Raw genomic sequence first — 18,365 nt, 5'->3', positions numbered from 1 at the left:
AAAGCACTGCCTACCACAAGTCAGAGAGCTGGGAAGCAGGAACTATCCAGTTTCCAGAAGGTTGCTTTGCAGAAGGAACCTCATCACTGTCTACAGCTTCCTCACAAGGGGCAGGAACTGATATCTGCTCTCTGGTGACCAGGGACAGGACCCAAGGGAATGGTGCCAAGCTGTATCAGGGGAGGTTTAGGCTAGATATTAGGAAAAGGTTCTTTCCCCAGGGGGTGTTTGAGCACTGGAACAGCTCCCCATGGCAGTGGTCATGGCCTGACAGAGCTCAGGCAGCATTTGGACAAAATTCTCAGTCTCAGGTGGAATTGTTGGGGTTATCCTGTGCAGGAGCAGAAGTTGCACTTGATGATCCTTTTGGGTCCCTTCCAGCACTCACCACCCGAGGCACATGGAGATGTTGCCTCACTCCCATCTCCACCCCAAGACCACTAGACAAATCTCCCTCTAAACATTAGGTCATGCTCCCAAGCCAATCCTGGGACAACACCAAATGCAGAATGCTGGCAAAAAAAAATAAATCACCATACGTAAGAAAAAAGTCCAGTTCCCAATTACGGAATGGATCAGACCGGAATAACCTCTCCCCTCTACTACCACCAGTGCCAGCTCTGAAGCCTCCAGGATGATAAATTCATTAGTCCTGGTCCTCTGGGCAGAAGCACCTTATGGCAATGCCATAACCCCCTCTCTGCCACATATCCCCCTCCCAGTGAGCCCCACACCTGCAGGGTGCCACAACAGCCTGCTGTGAAACTGGAATCAACACTATGAGCATCTTGTATAACAAATTCAATGTCAAAATAAACAGCCCTGGAGATACTCCACCAGCCAATCTCATTAATAATTAAAATTCCATTGTTTAATCTAAGCAAAGCATTTACACCACATGGTGATGAGTTGAAAGCCCAAGCCCAGCTGGACTGCAACACCTGAGACAGTCATGGCATTGCCAGCATGGGCTGAGGATCCATGGATAGCCACATCCCTATAGCCATCAACAAAAGGAGACCTTAAAGCCCTTTCCAGTGCCTAGAGGAGGCCACAGGAAGGCTGGAGAGGGACTTTGGACAAGGACCTGGAGGGACAGTACAAGGGGGAATGGCTTCACAGAGGGCAGGGTTAGAAATACTTCCCTGTGAGGGTGGTGAGGCACTGGCACAGGTTGCCCAGAGAAGCTGTGGCTGCTCCATCCCTGGAAGTGTTCAAGGCCAGGCTTGATGGGGCTTGGAGCCACCTGGGCTAGTGGAAGGTGTCCAGGCCCATGGCAAGGGAATGGAACAAGATGAGCTTTAATTTCCCCTCCAACCCAAACCAGTATGTGATTCTGTGATTCCAAACCTCATTCAATGGTTTAACTAGTAAATCCAAAATCCAGTGATCAGGAAATAAAAATATTAATGCTTGCATGGACAAACCCACTCTAAGTCTGCGGCACACCATAGCCCTCCAGACCTTTCCACCATGGGTTGTCTGAGCTCCAACAGGGGGGCTGCCCCCAGCCACACAGCTGGGGCTCCCCAGCCAGCTGTGCACATCTGTGGGAACTGTAATCTTGGCCACAAACCACAGCTCAGGGCTGGGTCAGGGTGTCAGGGCTGTGCTCGATGAAGCACTCACCAGTGCAAAACACAGATACAAACCCACAATCCCTCTGGGCCAGTTTAGTGGCTTTTAGTGGGTTTGCCTGGATGGCCTCAAAGCCTCAGCCATCACTGGGAAAACTTCTTCCCATCAGCACAGGCTCAGTCACAGCCCTCCCAGTGCCAGGACTGAGCAGGAGTTGGGATGAGGACTGGGGCCCCAGGGCTGCCAGGGAGCAGCATATTGAGTACCTACCAAGACACACAGTGGATCTACTCTCCACTACAGACACAGGCTGGATTTCACATTCCCTGTCTCCTCCATGAGCTCAGCAAGAACAGACAGGGAAACACACACCTCATCTTCCATGTGTGAAGCCTGAGTGACTCTGGGAATGGCACCAGTGACAAACCCACTGCCCTGCCTGCCTCTGCCCACCACAACTCATCTCCTCTCCCTGCAGCAAGAAAGAAAGGGTTCCCCCTCCTTAAAAATTGCCTTTCTCTAAAAAAAAATTCCTTGAACAAATGGCAGCAAATCCCAATGAGGAGCTGTACAATGGACACTTCAGTCTGCCCAGGGGAGGAGAGACAGGACCTTCAATGCCTAAATAAATGCAATTTGCTCGTTAAGAGGGGGCTGGGGAAGGTTAGGCAGAGGGGAGCCCTGGTTATTCACTTCCCCCAATTAACATTCCAGCGGCGCTGCTCTGCTTTCTAGGAACAATAACTTTTTGGGAAGGGGGAGTGATGCCCGTGGGGGTGTTGGATGGTCCTGGAGAAAGGAGACACGTCCGAGGGTGTGAGGGTCTGAGACTGTGTATGACAGGAACTGCTAAACAAAACCAAGACTAAATAGAGATCTACCTTATGCAAAAAAAAGCTGCAAAGTAAATCCCTGTGCATCCCTGGACCAAGATCATTTGCCTTTGCTGCTGATCTAAATACTTTTTCTGTGGCCAAGGCCTGTACAGAAAAGAGGTGGCTTGTCAGTGTTTGTTTGTAAAAGGTCTCCAAGTGCAGGGTGATTAAAAATATTTAGCCCAGACTTTGAGCCACATCATCCCCACAGCATCCTGCAGCCCCACAGCAGCTCACAGAACCCAAGGACCTTGACTCTGTGGTTTAAAATAAACCCAACCCTTATTCCCTCTGCTCTCTGCCAGGCTCTATCACCACCAGCCTAGGTTACAGGTGGGGTGGCTAGGAGGATGGGCAGAGGAGGGGGCTCCTGGGACAAAGTCTGACACCAGCAAAGCCGTGTGTATCTCTGTCTCAAGTGCTATAGGCCTGAAAAGAGCAGGCTTACCCTTGTAAAGCTGAAAGCAACCCTCAAAAAATGAACAGGTCCATCCGTATCCCATGGGTATATGTGCTGAGACATATCTATTTCAACACACCACAGTTTCCAAGGATTCCCATGAAAATCTAGCCCAAATAGACAGATGGCTAGAGCTCAGCATTCCCAGACACCACTATAAGCAAGAGCAGGGCACCCAAAAGCAGGAACCTGGCTGGACAGACACCCCCAGAGGGAGGACAAACATCCCCCCCAAAGGGAGGTCAGACACTGCTGACTGTGGAGCTCAGTGACATAATCTGTGGATGCCTGTGGCCACGGGTAGGTAAGGAAAACACTTTGATCTGCTGAACATGTCAGAAGTAGAAGCAGTTTGTTTTAGCCTGCAGGTGTTAAATCAGTGCATGAGCCCCAGGAGAACATCCACGGCTGACAGAGCTGACACAGTGTTCAGCTCCAGCTCAGTGTGTCCTGTCAGACAGACTCAGAGCAGGCAATGTCCAAGGATGCTGCAGTTACTAATTCACACACAGCAGTACTCAAGTTGAAGATTTGCAGTTTCCCCACTTGGCTTCTCAAAATGACAAAGCAGCTTTGCTGACTTACCAGGCATTGCATAATCACGTCAAAAGGCTCTCGGGTGTCAATGCCATCTCAGGAAGAAGATGGAATGATAGCAGAAGGGCCAGCATCTACCTGAGAAGGCACCTCATCACAGGCTCAGTACAGAAAGGTTGGGAATGCTTATGAGACCACCAGTGTTGTCACAGAATCCCAGAATAGTTGAGGTTGGAAGGACCAGAGGGGTCATCTGGTCCAACCTCCCTGCTCAAGCAGGGTCATCCCAGAGCACATGGCATAGTATTGCATCCAGACACTTCTTGACTATCCCTGGTGAGGGAGACTCCACACCCTCTCTGGGCAATCTGCTCCAGCACTCTCCAGAAGTGAAGTGAACAAAACATCACTCTGAGGCACTTGGTGAGAGCACACCAGAGCCACAGAGCAGCCAGAGGTCTGGAGAACCAGCCAGATTCACCTGTGGCCCTAGAGGTCTCCAGCATACCTCCCTGCTTCCTGCCCAAATCCTCCCCAGTCCTCCCTCCTCCAGAGAGTGAGCCCCAGCAAGGCTGGAGGTCTCACAGCCACCCCATCACCACCCTACCACAGTCGCTCTCAGCCCTCTGCTGTGACTGGGCTCAGACTGGAGATGCAACTGCAGCAGCAAGAGGAAAAACAGCTTTACATATGACAGGCAAAACCCTCTAAATAGTCAGTGCAGAGAGAGATAAATCTCCTTTTCTTTCCAGGAGATCAAGACCTGACTGAGCAAGTGGTGCACCTCCAAAGGCACCTTCCTCTGCATTGCAGCCTGGGCTTTCTCTGCCTCTGCAAGAGTTCCCTTGCAGAGATAAGGGTCAGCTTGCTGAACCTCACAAACTAGTCATTAAAAACATAAAACACAAGTAAGATGAACAAAATGCTAATAGGAACCCCCAGGTCAAACTGCCTCCCCTGTCACCGGGGCCCTCCTCTTGCCAGCACATTCCTGCCACTAATGAGGCCCCATCACTTCCTCCTCCCTGCTCAAGTTGCTCCTGGTGATGCAAATCCATCGTCTTTGTTTCTATTCTTGGAGTAAAAACAGAACCAAAGTAAATAGCAAAACAGCTCTTAGGTTTCAGGATCCTTTCTTTTTCCATCCTTCCCAACTGCAGCAAGGCTGTCAAGGCGAGGTGACACCCGACCCCAGACATCAGCTTGTTCCCACCGGAAATGCTGTGCTTAATCTTCAGCCTCAATGTTCCCTCTGAGATCACTGCCAGCTCCTTCCCTGAACCTCAGCCTCGCTGTGCTCACTGGGACATGTCACGCATTACCACAAACCTCCCAGTGAAGGAGAGAACACATGGAGAATCTGACAGGGACACTGATGGCAGAGAGCTCTCCCCATCCCCAGTTACCAGCAGACCTTCTGCCTTCCCTTCCTTTCCCCAAGGAATTGAACCAGCTTCAGGCTGTGCCCAGGCAGACCTCATGGAGCCCAGCGTGTTCCCACCTACAAGGGCATCGATGCACATGCACAGATGGGGAAAGGAAACAGAGCAGCACAAGCTGGACACATCAGCTCTCCCCCATGTCCCATGATGCAGGGTGACAACTGCCCTGCCACACTACACTGCTGGGGAAGCTGCTGAAGATCAGCTCTGCCTCAGAAGCTGCAGGAGGGGCAGATAAGGCAGTCTGTGTGCCAGAAGCAGCTCTGTTCAGACGTAGGTGCTGGTCTGTAACAATGTCCCCAAAGTCACTCCTTCCTCAGCTGAGGCCCTGGAACACCCAGCAGGCAGCAATCCCTACATTATGTGCTGGGACCCTGAGTGTCTGCCAGAGGGCAAGGTGAGATGGGATATTGGGAATGAATTCTTCCCTGTGGGGATGGTGAGGCACTGGCACAGGCTGCCCAGAATACCTGTGGCTGTGGCAGGGTAGGTTGGATATTAGGAAAAACCTCTTCCCTGTGAGGGTGGTGAGGCACTGGCACAGGTTGCCCGGAGAAGCTGTGGCTGTTCCATCTCTGGGAGTGTTCAAGGCCAGGTTGGATTGGGCTTGAAGCAACCAGGTCTAGTGGAAGGTCCATGACAGGGAATGGAATGAGATGCACTTTAAAGACCCTTCCAACCCAAACCATTCTGGGATCCCGTGATTTAGAGACTGAAAACTCAGATCTCTCCAGTGAGAAGAGGGATAGGTAAGGTGAAGCACTTCATCCAGAGATGGGGAAGAAAAGCAGAGCAGCTGCTCTTGCAGTGGGTATCGGTGCACGAAGTGCAGTGCTGCAGAGACCTCTTGCAGCACGCAGCTGCTACTGCATCCATACTCCAATACAGCAGAGCATCCCAGAGCTCCACAATTTCCAACGCAAAAAATGTTTTACAGCCCACTGCTGATTTACCCAGTGCATCCCAGGCAGGCTGCACCTGGAGAGGCTTTGCAGCATTCTGCTGATGGCATCCAGCACACACAAAGTACCACCTCCAGACAGCCACTACACTCAAGTGCTCCCAATCCTGCAGCTGAATCCACTTGCCAGATCCTTGAGTCTTTATGAAGCCACAACAGTGTCCCAAAGGGCTTATTCAGGCATATATACCTCCCTGCATGAAAGTGCTCAGAAGTGTTTAAATCTCAGGCTATCAAAGCCTTTTCTGTCCTAGCACTCTCCAAAGGGTAATGAAAGGCATTTTGGGGATTGGACAATTTGCTCATGAACCTGTGGCACTTGCCTTCCTCACATCAGGAAGACCCAAAGAGCTGCAGACTGTGTGTCTGAGTTGTAAGAGGACAGATTGCAATAATCAGATTTGCTGTCTGAGACCTGGGAAAGGAACAGCAAGAGGCCTGACAGGAAGAGCAGAGGAGCACACCTCCAAGAGAAACAAAAGGAAGGTCTGCAGGTGGACCAAGAGGCCTCGTGGTCAGCAGAGGATGGGATTTACTATGTCTGGTCTGAGCAGTGCCCAGCTATTCTTGCTGACAAACCACAGAAGAAAAGGAAATCAGGGTGACAAAACCCACCAGAGTGTGCACTTCGGGATTAACAGGAACAGCCTCAGCACACAGGACCCTTCTGACTGGATACAGAGGCCAGGAAGGACCTGGGCAGCAGACGTGTGGCCACTGCTACCATCACAGCCAGCTGTTGGGAGGGAGCAACCAGCCAAAGGCAGAAACTGCTCTGGGCCCCACCAGCACAAGCTTTGGTGTGCTCAGCAGGACGGAGCCATCCAAAAGCATTTAGTCCTCCATGGCCCCACCAGCACAAGCTTTGGTGTGCCCAGCAGGACGGAGCCATCCAAATGCATTTAGTCCTCCACGTAGCTGGACCATCACTAGCTGCAGCCCAAAGCATCTCCAGCCCACCCTGTGCCACTGAGACCCTCAGTCTGTGCTGCAGCACCAACCTGAAAACTCATTTGAGTTTCCAATTGTAAGACTCCAGTCCTGTGGCAGAGGAGGAATACTCCAGCTCACAAAATAATGTCTCACTTATTTTAAATCACTGTGGTTATTTTCTTCTTTCACACCAATTCTACATACCAAAGGACACAGTGCACATTTTTAGTGAGTCTCGCTTGGAGAAGCAGAGTAAAATTGGAAGTTGGCAAAGGACTCTGCTCTCCTCCTCCTCAGTCCTGCTGCTCTCTGAGCATTTGCTGTTCCTCATGCAGAAACAAAACACTAAAGCATCGGAAGCTAGAAACCTCACAGAATCCTAGAATGGTTTGGGTGGGAAGGGACCTGAAAGCTCATCTTGTTCTGGACTCTGCCATGGGCAGAGACACCTTCCACTGGACCAGGTTGCTCCAAGTCATGTCCAAACTGGCCTTGGACACTTTCAGGGATGGGACAGCCACAGCTTCTCTGTGCCACCTGTGCCAGTGCCTCACCACCCTCACAGGGAGGAATTCTTTCCCAATATCCCATCTAACCCTGTCCTCTGGCAGTGGGAAGTCATTCCCCCTCATCCTGTCTCTGTCAGCCCGTGGGATCTCCTTCTACCACTCCCCAAGTCAGCCCTGCACTTTGCAGCATCTCCACCCCTGTGCAGCTGGACCAGGCTCTCCTCCCCGGAGCAAAGCCAGCAGAGGGAGCAAACACTGCAGCTTTCAGGGAGAGTGTGGCAGTTTTCCTAGTGGTTGGTATATTTTGAATCTAGAGGTTATCTCCTAGTAGTTTGAATCAGTTATTTGCAAAGCTCCAAGTTAGGCCCAAAGCCAGCCTACATCTTCTTTTGGAAAAGCCCTGAAAAAATGATATATAGTTCTCACTAATACCCACCCTACAATGCAGAATTGAAATCAAACCCAAAGTCAGCAATAAAACCCTTCCAGATTCAAGCTCAGGGGCCCACAGCTCCTGCCTGTTTCTTTTAGAGCCCTGTGCTGTCAGCCTGCCCAGCAGCAGGGTCCATATCACTTACAGCAACCAGGAGAGGCTTCACCCACCCCAACTCACCCAGTTCATGCTCTTTGTCACAGACACCTGGTCCCAGATGGCCTGTGACAAAGTGGGATGTGTCACACTGTCCACACACCCCACCAGATCCCTCTCTCTACCAGCCCAGCAGGGAGTGGTCCTCACAAAACTGCCCCCACTAATTCCTAATTCCTCCCACAGGAGATATCTCCCTTTGCATGGGAATGCTGAGAGCAGTCCCACAGCATGCTCTCCTCTTCCCAAGCCATCTCTGTTTTACTACAGGCACCACAAAGCATCTGCTGGGACGTCACAAGCTGCTGTGTTTTGGTTTGGAGCATTGCTGTGCCAGTTCACTCCCACACTAATCTGCAAACTGGGGTGACTCCCAGGGACTGCTCCGCTGCCTGTCACATTATTTATCAGGATTGGGGGTTTTTTTATGCTCAATGAACAACAGTTGGCAAGTGAGCAACGTGCCAAGGAGGGGCTGTGCACAGAGAGGGGTACACAGAGCTCATCCTTCACCTGCCTTGGCATTCACCCCCTGAGACCGTTTGTAACAGTGTCAGAACAGAACCCAATAAAATAAGGCAAGGAGAGAGCACCCACCACTGGGATTTCACTGGCACCTCCGGGATTACAGCAGGGCTGAGCAAGACATCGCTGTCACCGTAAGCATCACACCAGAGCCTCGGGCACCAGCTGCACTCAGGAGACAACGGGCTGCCCCCAGACTTGGGAAGTCCCTGTGCACAGCAAACCATCAGGATAATGCAGGGATGAGTTCTACTACAGTCCTACTAACTCTCTGGCTCTGCCCAGCTCACCTGGCACCAACAACCCAGACTAGGATATTCACCTCCCATGGGCTGCTCTGGGATGAGGCAGATTTTGCACAGACCCACGTGCCCCAGCTCCCTAACATCACTGCAGTAACAACCAGGAACAGAAGTTTTTCTGAGATTGTCCATGGGAATAGGAAAACCTGGATGGGTACACATCAGCCTGTGCCAGCTCAGGCACCATCAGTGACTTCAGTGAGCACCAGGTGTGATCAGGTTTCTGCCACACTGAGTTCCTCCCCTCACTGCATCCCTTGCCCAGGCTCTACCATTCCAGTTCACCCTTTCTCCCTCCTTATGGCTTTGTAAGGCAGGGATTACATCTGCTGAATTCATCTGTGGAGCTCCCAAGACAAACACTGCTCTAAGTGTTTCCTGAGGGCACAGACATCACATATCAGAATGACTGACTGTAAAAATATCATACAGAAACAATAATAATTAAAAAACAAATCAGTGCATAAGAATGCAGAGTAAAATAAATTAGTGCAGAGTCAGGAAAGCAACACACCCTTGAGTCACGTACTTGAAACATGCAGGAACTACAGCAAGCAGAAGTGTCAGGGCAGCTGGGGCAGCATCAAGGATGGTATGGCAATGCCAACAGTTCCTTTCCTCCATCTCCCCTGCACAAACTGGCTAACTCCTCCCTGGTGCACAGAGAGCAGTATGTATTTCAGAGGAGCAGGGGGGTCAGGATAGAGACTTCAAATCAAGCTAGTGACCCACGGACCAGCACACGGTACCCTGGGCACTGCTGGCTCCTCCTCCTCTGGAGGCAGCAGAATCTACACCATCAGGCTGAAAGGATGAATGACTAGCTTGGATTTAGAGGACTTTAACCTTAGTATACAGAGAACTTCAGATTCCTAAAGAAAAAAGGGAGGAGCACAGATTTCCTCTGAGCCCTGCTGCAATCTCACTGACTGTCCTAGCAGCCACCACAGACTGACTCAGCCCTGGTGACCTCCTTTAACACTCCATAAGGCTAATGCCAAGTTTAACAGGGTTAATTCTGCCTTTCATGACCAGGGCTCCCAAAAAGACAAGGAAATCAGCACAGCCTGTGCTTTCCATCTCCTTCCAGGCAAGGGACACTGCGGAAGGTCACATTAGCCTGTCCTGGGAGGCCACACGGAACCAGCTGGGCACAAAATCCAAACTAGTCCCTTGCCCATCACCGAGTGAACCAAAACAACACAGCCAGGGTCTCAGAGCACAGTCCCAGCCTGGCTAAAGCCACCATCTCTGTCACAGCTGGAGAGGGTGCGACAAGGCAGGGGATCCGCGAGAGAGACAGATGTCACAAGCAATCAACCGCTCCTCCGTCTCCAAGGCGGAAACACTGACAGCCCTACAGGCCTTGGAGGAGTTAAAAGGAAAGGCTTATTAGAAAGAAAACTCATTCTGACAATCACAAAAATTGGAATTCATTTAAAATTCAAATTATGCAAATTCCAGTAATCTGTACGTGCAGATCCATCACACACCAGAGTGGGACTGCAGACACATGCCACCAGCTACATGGCTGGAGCAAATCCACCCTGCACAGTGCCCTGGGAGGAAGACAGGTGTGCTGGCAGACATGGGAAGGGTGGCTGCTCCAGGAGAATGGGGCCAGGCAGGATTTGCTCCCTCTGCACTGAAAGATGCCTTGGCAGCCCCAGAAGCATCCAGCAAATCATGCCCAGGGGTGCAGGGAGGCCAGACTCAACTGTTTTCACACAAGCTATAATAAATTCTCCCTTGGACAAGCTCAGATGCCCATGAGCAGCACAAAGTCTTCATCAGGCAGTGCCTAATCACATAGATGTGAGATGACCATAGGGTACTGGACGCATGTGGGCAACAGCCCTGCCCTGTCTCCATCCACCCTGCCAGGGGAGAGTCCTGGCTGCCTCCACAAAAGCCTCAGGAGCCTCTCCTCTCCCTTAGCAATTCCTAAAATCCTGGTTTTGGGGAATTTGAAAAAGAAGCTAAGCAGCTGCATTGCACAGAAAGGCAGCTCAGCCTGTCAGCATGGAAAGAGCAAAGCCAGAAATCTAACATTACAGACAGGGGAAGTGCAACAGCCTGGAAAAACGAATCCAGCTTTAAACATGGACTTTCCTAAAAGATCCCAGATGAGCCACAGGGAAAAAACAAATCATGCTCTCTTCTGTACATGCTCTGCCATGCATGAAGAGTGTGAATCCCACCTGACACCAATTCCTCCAACGTGCAGGGCTGGGCAGAGCAGGTGTCACACAGGGCTCAACACCAACCCAGGGGAAGCTGCAACACCTCCAGCATGGAGATAGAAAGTAACTACCCAGCCTTGGGAGGATGTGGAGCCTGGAATTGTTCTTGGAAATAACTTCCCCAGGGTGGCAGGACCTTTACTTTAGACTTACAAACCAGGCTCTAGAGCTGTGTGGAGAATGCTGGTCCCAGAGTGATCCAAGCCTCAGTAAGAGCTACTAGACCAGATCCCTGCACACTCACTGCCCAAGCCTCCACTGAAGTGCTCTGTGGATGCCCTTTCCAGGTAGGTTGAGTCCACTTTTCTCAGCAGGACTCACAAGGTCAGAAGAGCCTGTGGCCAAGCCTACAGCAACAACATCTTTTACCTATTAGAACAAACCAGAAATGATGCAGCAAGGGGAAAAAAAACCCAAACCCACGTCCTACAAAAATCCTGCCAACGCAGGATGTCCCTGATAGACAGTCAGCTCTGTGGATACACCAAGGAAAAGCAAAGGTCTCCAAAAGCCTCATGAAGCCAAAGACCAAATCAAATTGGCCACAAGCAGCAGAGAGGTGCTGGCATGGCAGTGAGTGGGCAGGGGGCTGCCCCACAGGGAAGGATAGAGCCCACTTCTCTACAGGCACCAGAATACTGTTTGTGCTGAGAGTTCAAGTGCTTCCACACCCTGTGTGCCCATTTGCACCGCAGAAGGGAGGCTGTGAGGGCAGGTCCCATGGAGATATTGAAAAACCACCCCTGAAAGAAGAACAATCCCCAATGTCTCAGTGCCCTCCCATCCCTCGTGCTCTCCTGGGCACAGCTTGGTGCATCAGATCCATGCTGACAGACAAAGCAGGCACACATGCCTTACCCCACAGCAGGGACGTCTCATCTTAAACACCTCCAACATCTTTCAGCTGCTCATCGGGTGCCCCATCTTGCTTCTCTCATCTCCATCCCTGAGCTTTCACCTGTTTCCCGAGCCCAAGGCAGCAATTCCCACAAAGATGGTTCACTGACAGTGCCAGGATCATGACCAAGTCCCCCAGACTCACTCCCACAGCACCCACTGCTGCCACTGACACGCTGCAGAGTTAGAACTGTCCTCTCAGGGAGTGGTTACATCCAGAAATCCATCCGAGCACAAGCAGGGAGGGTGAGCCCCAGACCCACACAGTCCAGCAGTGATGCAGCCCAGGACAGCAGGAGCAGCCTCAGTCTATGTGACCCAGTGTGGGGGACCAGCCCCTCCTCTGGGTTAGGGGAAAGTCAGCAAATTCAGGTGGTCTCAGATGTGTGTGAAGCCTGCAGCACGGTGCATCAGCCAGCAGCACCTCGGGGTGCACAGGCACCCACTCCCTGCTCTGCTCCCACTGAACCGATGCTCTCACCTGCTGCCAATCAACACCAAGTGCTTTTCAGCACAGGACACCTGAGCCCTCATTACAACCCCGAGCCGGTAACGAGGCAGAGGGAAGGCCATACAAACCCTGGTATCAAGTGTCTCTGGGAAAGAGAAGAGGCAAAGCCCATTAAACATTGATTAGAGGCTCCCACAGCTGTGGTGCAGCTCTGACGTGTTCCTGCTGTCCTGACACCAGGATGCTCGAAAGAGCCAGGAAGAGTTGAGCTGCCTCAGGGCAAAGCCTTGAGAAGAGCCAGCTCCTCATGTACATGAGGCTGAAAACAGGAAAACTTGTTTCCTACTTTGAGCCTCATTCCATGCTTTGGACAGCAGTGCTCACAGACCAGCCCCACACTTCACCCAGCTGTGCGCCAGTGAGCAGGGAAGCAGGGAGGGAGCCAGGAACATCACTGGGAGAGGGGCTTTGCCACACTGTGGGCAAACTCAAGCTGCCACTGCCAGCTGCTCCACCATGCCAGATCAGCCTTTTACTGTTGTTTTGGTGATGTTAGGCATAAAAATAGCTCTGTGACCTGTAGGTGCTCCTGGGAAGCTGTGTGTGTGCAATCAGGGGTGCCAGGCACCCAGGTACTCACAAATTGCCGCCGCAGCTTGGTCTTGACACGCTCAGCCTTGGTCTCAGCTGGGTGCACAGCATAGCTGAGGGACCCCAGGTGGTTGTCCACCGAGAGGCTCTTCCTCATGTAGAAGGAGCGGGTGCGGAAGTAGCTGAACGGGGCGTCCTCCACCGCTGTGCCGAGCTGGGGGTCTCTGGGGGGGTCTGTGCAGTCATCCTCCAGCCTCCAGGCCTCCCCTGGGGAGCAGAAGGAGATGCCACTTCATCAGAGCCACGGTCCAGACCATGTCCTAGCCCTCCAGCATGCTGGTAGTGGACAGCCCAGATGCCCTCTGCCCATCCCATACCCACAGACAAGCCATGGGTTATCGGTGCTGTGGAACTCAGTGCCCAGACTGGGTCAGAGTGTGTGCGCTGTGTGCTCCCAGCCCCTGCTCCCAACCTGCTCAGCCTCATGTACCCACAGCCTCCAACATCTTCTTGACAGGAATGGGCCAAATAGAGTTAGAATCATGGAATGGTTTGTGTTGGAAGGGACCTTAAAGGTCTTCTCATTCCACCCCCTGCCATGGGAAGGGACACCTTCCACTAGACCAGGTTATTCCAAGCCCTGTCCAACCTGACCTTGAAATCTTGCATTGTGAACAGGAAAACTGAGGCACCACAAATGTTACAAATTCCAACAAGATTTATTGCCATCCCCTCCCACATAAAACCCTTTATGGCACAGCCAGAAGCAAATCAACAGCCACATCAAGGCCAGAAGCCAGGCCAGACCTCCTGTTTCCTCCAGCCCACTGCCAGCAGCACCAGGATGCAGCACTGCAGGCCCTGAGAGCCTGGGGACAAACCTCACCACACTGTGACAGCAGTGGCAGAGGACAGTCAGCATCACACAGGGCTGGAGATCCCAGGGCAGGACCAACCACATTTCATTGCAACAAAAGAAAAAGACAACAAAACAACAGGAAAAGTCTCCAGAATATCACAGCTCTGCTCTTTTCCCAGCAGCTGCCTGCTTTTTGTGGCCAATCTCCTCTTTACATCTGGAGCTTGCCCTGCCTCCCCCCCTCAGCCAAAATCACTGCTCACACCATGACAAACAAACAGAAAAAGCATCTTGCACAATTCTTGGAAAAGTGATCAATTATTGGCCCAAAAGGGCACTTCACAGAATTGTCTTCAGAGGCTCTTCCCCTCCTGCAGCCTCTTCCCAAGCAAGATCTTTTGTCTGGCTTCTGAAAAACCCAGCACCTTTGAGCACAAATGACCATGATCCCACTATGCCAGAGCTGAGAAGCAAAACACTTCCAGAGTTTAAAGTAGATAACAGCCCTAATGTTAAATCAGCCACAATTCAGTGAGTGCAGCCCAGCATACCCAGCAAGGCTGTGGGATTTACATGAAATATGATGAACTACAACAGAAACAACCACCTACTCAGACTGCCAGAGGGCAGGTTAGACTGGATATTGGGAAGAAATTCTTCCCTGTGAAGGTGGTGAGGCAATGGCACAGGTTGCCCAGAGAAGTTGTGGCTGCCCCATCCCTGGAAGTGTTCAAGACCAGGCTTGGAGGAAGTTGATCCAGTGGAAAGTGTCCCTGCTCATGGCTTGGAATGATATGAGCTTCAAGAACCTTTCCAACCCAAACCATTCTGTGATTCCATCAAAGAGGCAACCCGGAGCACAGCACTCGGAGCATTGTGTCGTTTTCTTTCCTCCCCTACTTTCAACTTAATAAGCTGCTGCTGCTCCTCTCCAAATGTCACCTCACACAACACAGGAACTGCTGTTTGAAAGCTGTGATTATTCAATGCGCAAACACGTCAATCGGAGGCAGATCCAGACTGCCACGGGGAGATAGCATCGCTCCGGGGAAAGGCAGGAAACGCTGCCACACCAGCTCCAAGCTGGGAGGAGACACACTCAGCAAGCAGGGAAACCACACACAGAAGGAAGAACCAGCCCCAGTGCCCTTCTGCTCACCTGCAATAGCCCAGCCACTGTCTGTGCCACTCTGTCCCCAAGACTGTCCCCTCCCAGCCCCACAGCACACCTGGACACAGCCACCACTGCTCTGCCACCCTGGCAGAGGGAGGACCAAGGCAGTGTGCTAAACATGTGAAAGGACAGCCACTGTACCATCTCCTCTGTGCTGGACACCTCTCCCAAGGGATGGGGAGCCACAGCTTCTCTGGGCAACCTGTTCCATCTTCCGTTGTGCCTGATTACCTGCAGCCCAGCTCTTATTTGTAAATTCTTGTGGGAATCCTGCATTCCTCATCAGCATCCAGGGGCTTGTTAACCTGCAGTGCCACATTCTGCCCTACTCTCTTCCTCTTCTCCAGATGTCACAGCCTGCTAGCAGTGCCATCCCCTCTTCTTCACCTCCATGACAGCATGCTGATAGCCTCTACAAGTAGCTAATTAGCAGCTCCTAATTGAGCATCAAGGAGCCAGGAAAACAGCCCAGGAGGATCTGGACAGAAAACAACTCCTCACTCATTCATCCAAGGCTCTGGCTGTGGAGGGAACTTTCCAACCTACAAGGGGTTTCCTACTCCTCCTCCAGCCAAGATCCTGAACACTTGTTACACGCACCCAAGGCTCTTCCTCACACTCCCACTGTGCAAGGAGTGTTGTACACAGGGTTTGCTTTGTGGTGGTGATAACAAGAATCGAATAGTCAAAGCAAAGAGTAGGATAGAGGATAGTCAGGTAGAGAGCACCTGAATAAATAAGAAGAGAAAGGTTGATTAATAAGGAATTGTCTTAGTTTATTCAGCATGAAAAGGGTAGAACTTAGGGCATTATTTTAACTTAGGTAGCGTAAAACAAGGAAGAAAAACTAGATGCAGCTGGACTCATGACCTAGCAATATGTGCCAAACTCAAAGGTCAAACCGATGAAGACCATTGGCCTTCCTCCCGACGACCCCCGGACGACCACCTGAGACCGTGGGACTAATGCCAAGTGGGAGGAGATGAAGGAGGAGATAATGATAATGATTTCCAAGAACTAATTGTAATAATGACCACCTATTCCTGGAAATAATGAATATGTATGAGTTCTTTAATGTATATAAACTGTGAAGTTTTTGTCTCTGGTTGCGCAAGTTTGGTGGAGCGATCCCCCTTGTGCCCAGCGCTGAATAAACAAATACCTGCTACCTCTGAGATACAAGGCTGGGGGTAGTTCTTTTTCAGCCTTTTCTCGGCATCAGTGGCTGTTCCACAGTGCCTGTCTGCTCTCAGGAGAGGAGGTGTTTCCAGCAGAAGGTGATGAGTTTGCAGTGGGTCTGACTCACGGAGGAGGATGTCATCCCATGGTCTTACACCAGCCTCCCACTCCCTCCCCTCCACCTCTAGCACAGCTCCCTGGAAGCACCAACACACCAGCTGAGGACCTGCAAGTGTGGAATAGTGCTCAGGAAGCAGTGCCCTTTGTGGTGGATGCGACACAAGCTTTCCTACAGGTATTCCTCCCATATCAAGACCCACTCCAACAATTTGAAGGGCTAAAAGGAAACCCACATAGAGCAGAGCACTCACTTGGGTGCTACAACACACCCAGGAGCTCTGCCACAACCAGCAGTGCAGGACAGGCTCAGTGATGTGCCAAGACCCATTCTGTGCACGACTTCGGGGAGAATTAGCAGCACCAGGAAAGGAAATGCAGCCTGCAAAGCATTAAAATTAATCCAGGGTTTGGGCAGCTGTTCTGCTGGGTAAGACAGGGATCTGACTGTGAGAGGGTTAGATTTAAAACAACATAAAAATAAAAAAATCCAAGGGTGCTGTTTGCAGGGAGTTGTTTTATGAGGATTTTATTCAGCACTGGATCGTCAGCCCTGGCTTGCAGGCCTTATCTTTGTTTCAGTGCTAATAATCCCTTTTCCCATCATTTTTATAGTCCCAGTGTGATTCTGCTGGCACCAAAAGCAGTGAAACATTTTGGCCATCAGCAATTTTGCTCATAAACTTGTTCAGAGCAGCTGGCCCAACCATATTAGTATTTCATCAGGATCAGCACGAGAGTAGAAGAACACGATAAAAACCCTCAGAGCTGACCTGAAGGCCAATACACACTGCCAGGCTGGGGAGTGTTTGCAAATCCCCAAGGCCAGGATCGTGGGAAGAGCACAGTGGTGCTGCTAGGAGTGCCCTGAAGCCACTTTGTGCCAAAGAAGAGAGGCACTTGGGTGTGTTGCAGAGGCCAAAGAGCCCCTGAGGCAGCAGCTTATGTGGGGCCAGGAGAGGCAAATCACCCAGAGGCACAAGGCTCCAAGCATCACCTCCCTGCACTGGGTTACTTTAACGAGCCAACACTTCTTTTTCACCAGCATAACATGAAAGATAGAGAGGCTGAAGTAACAGACTCAAAGACTCAGACAAGAACAAAAGTACCCCAAACCTCACAAAGAAGAGCTGGTTTTGGAACAGGATAAACCCCATACAGACTAGAGTTGGATTCGTTATTTGTGCCCCTGGTGAAGCAGGAAAGTTTTGCTGGGATTTCACGAAGCTCACCCTGGTGCTGCAGCACTCACCAGCAGAAGGGACTGTGCAGCCTTTCTGGGAGTCAGATCCCGAGTGTTTCTTGTAGGGTTTCTGCTCTGGCATCTCCTCTCTGTACGCCGTGGAGTCGAGGAGGGGAAGTCTGCTCAGGACTGGGGACTGAGGGATGCTGGGCAGTGTCCGGGACTTGCCCAGCACTGGTCGCTGTGGCTTTCTGTCCAGGGACCTGCAAGGGAGAGAACAAGGGCACAGACCTTTCAGTAGGTGGAATGGATGCCTCAGGCAAGGACCCTTCTGTGACACACTCACATTGCCTCTGGGCTGAGAGCACAGCCCATAAAATCATGGAATTGTTTTGGTTGGAAAAGCCCTCTAAGACCATCAAGTCCTACCATCAACACAGCATCACCATGTTCACCACTAAACATGTCCCCAACTGCCACATCAACATGGCTCTTGAAGTCCTCCAGAGATGGTGACTCCATCCCTGCCCTGGGCAGCCTGTGCCAGGGCTCAACAATCCTTTCCCTAAAGAAATTTCCCCCAATATTCAATTTAAACCTTCCATGGCACAGCTTGAGGCTATTTCTTCTTGTCCTGTCCCTTGTTCCCTGGGAGCAGAGCCTGACCCCACGTGGCTGCTCCTCCTGGCAGGGAGTTGTAGAAGGTCCCCCATGAGCCTCTTCTCCAGGCTGAGCCCCCACAGATCCCTCAGCCACTCCTCATCAGACAGTAAAAACCCCACTGAGCATCATCCGAGAAGGCAGAAAGTGTTTTGTGGTAGAAACCAGGTCCCAGAGACAGGCACTAGGGAAGGTCAAGGCTCCAGCAAGGCAGACTCAACACAGCTGGGACTGCAGAGGTCTCACAGGTGTCATGAAACATGCAGAAACAAATTCAAGGTCTCTGTGGAGTCAAAACTC

General features: G+C 51.4%; 1 protein-coding gene across 1 annotated transcript in view; it reads right to left on the bottom strand.

The window, feature by feature from the left end:
- Positions 1-18,365, bottom strand: part of LOC103805588 (ankyrin repeat and fibronectin type-III domain-containing protein 1-like) — a gene marked incomplete at its 3' end in the record, with an annotated part of 155,194 nt that overhangs the window by 119,897 nt on the left and 16,932 nt on the right. The window contains exons 2-5 of the mRNA XM_009078244.1: positions 17,475-17,668; positions 12,943-13,160; positions 7,909-7,950; positions 6,186-6,268 (exon numbers count right to left, since the gene is read on the bottom strand). Coding sequence (XP_009076492.1) covers positions 6,186-6,268; positions 7,909-7,950; positions 12,943-13,160; positions 17,475-17,668 — 537 coding nt within the window. The remainder of the gene's footprint in view (positions 1-6,185; positions 6,269-7,908; positions 7,951-12,942; positions 13,161-17,474; positions 17,669-18,365) is intronic.

This window comes from Acanthisitta chloris, unplaced genomic scaffold, assembly GCF_000695815.1.
Source record: "Acanthisitta chloris isolate BGI_N310 unplaced genomic scaffold, ASM69581v1 scaffold207, whole genome shotgun sequence".
NCBI classification, from domain to species: domain Eukaryota; kingdom Metazoa; phylum Chordata; class Aves; order Passeriformes; family Acanthisittidae; genus Acanthisitta; species Acanthisitta chloris.
The sequence above is the reverse complement of the archived record's forward strand: the minus strand, read 5'-3'. Positions and strand labels throughout refer to the sequence as shown.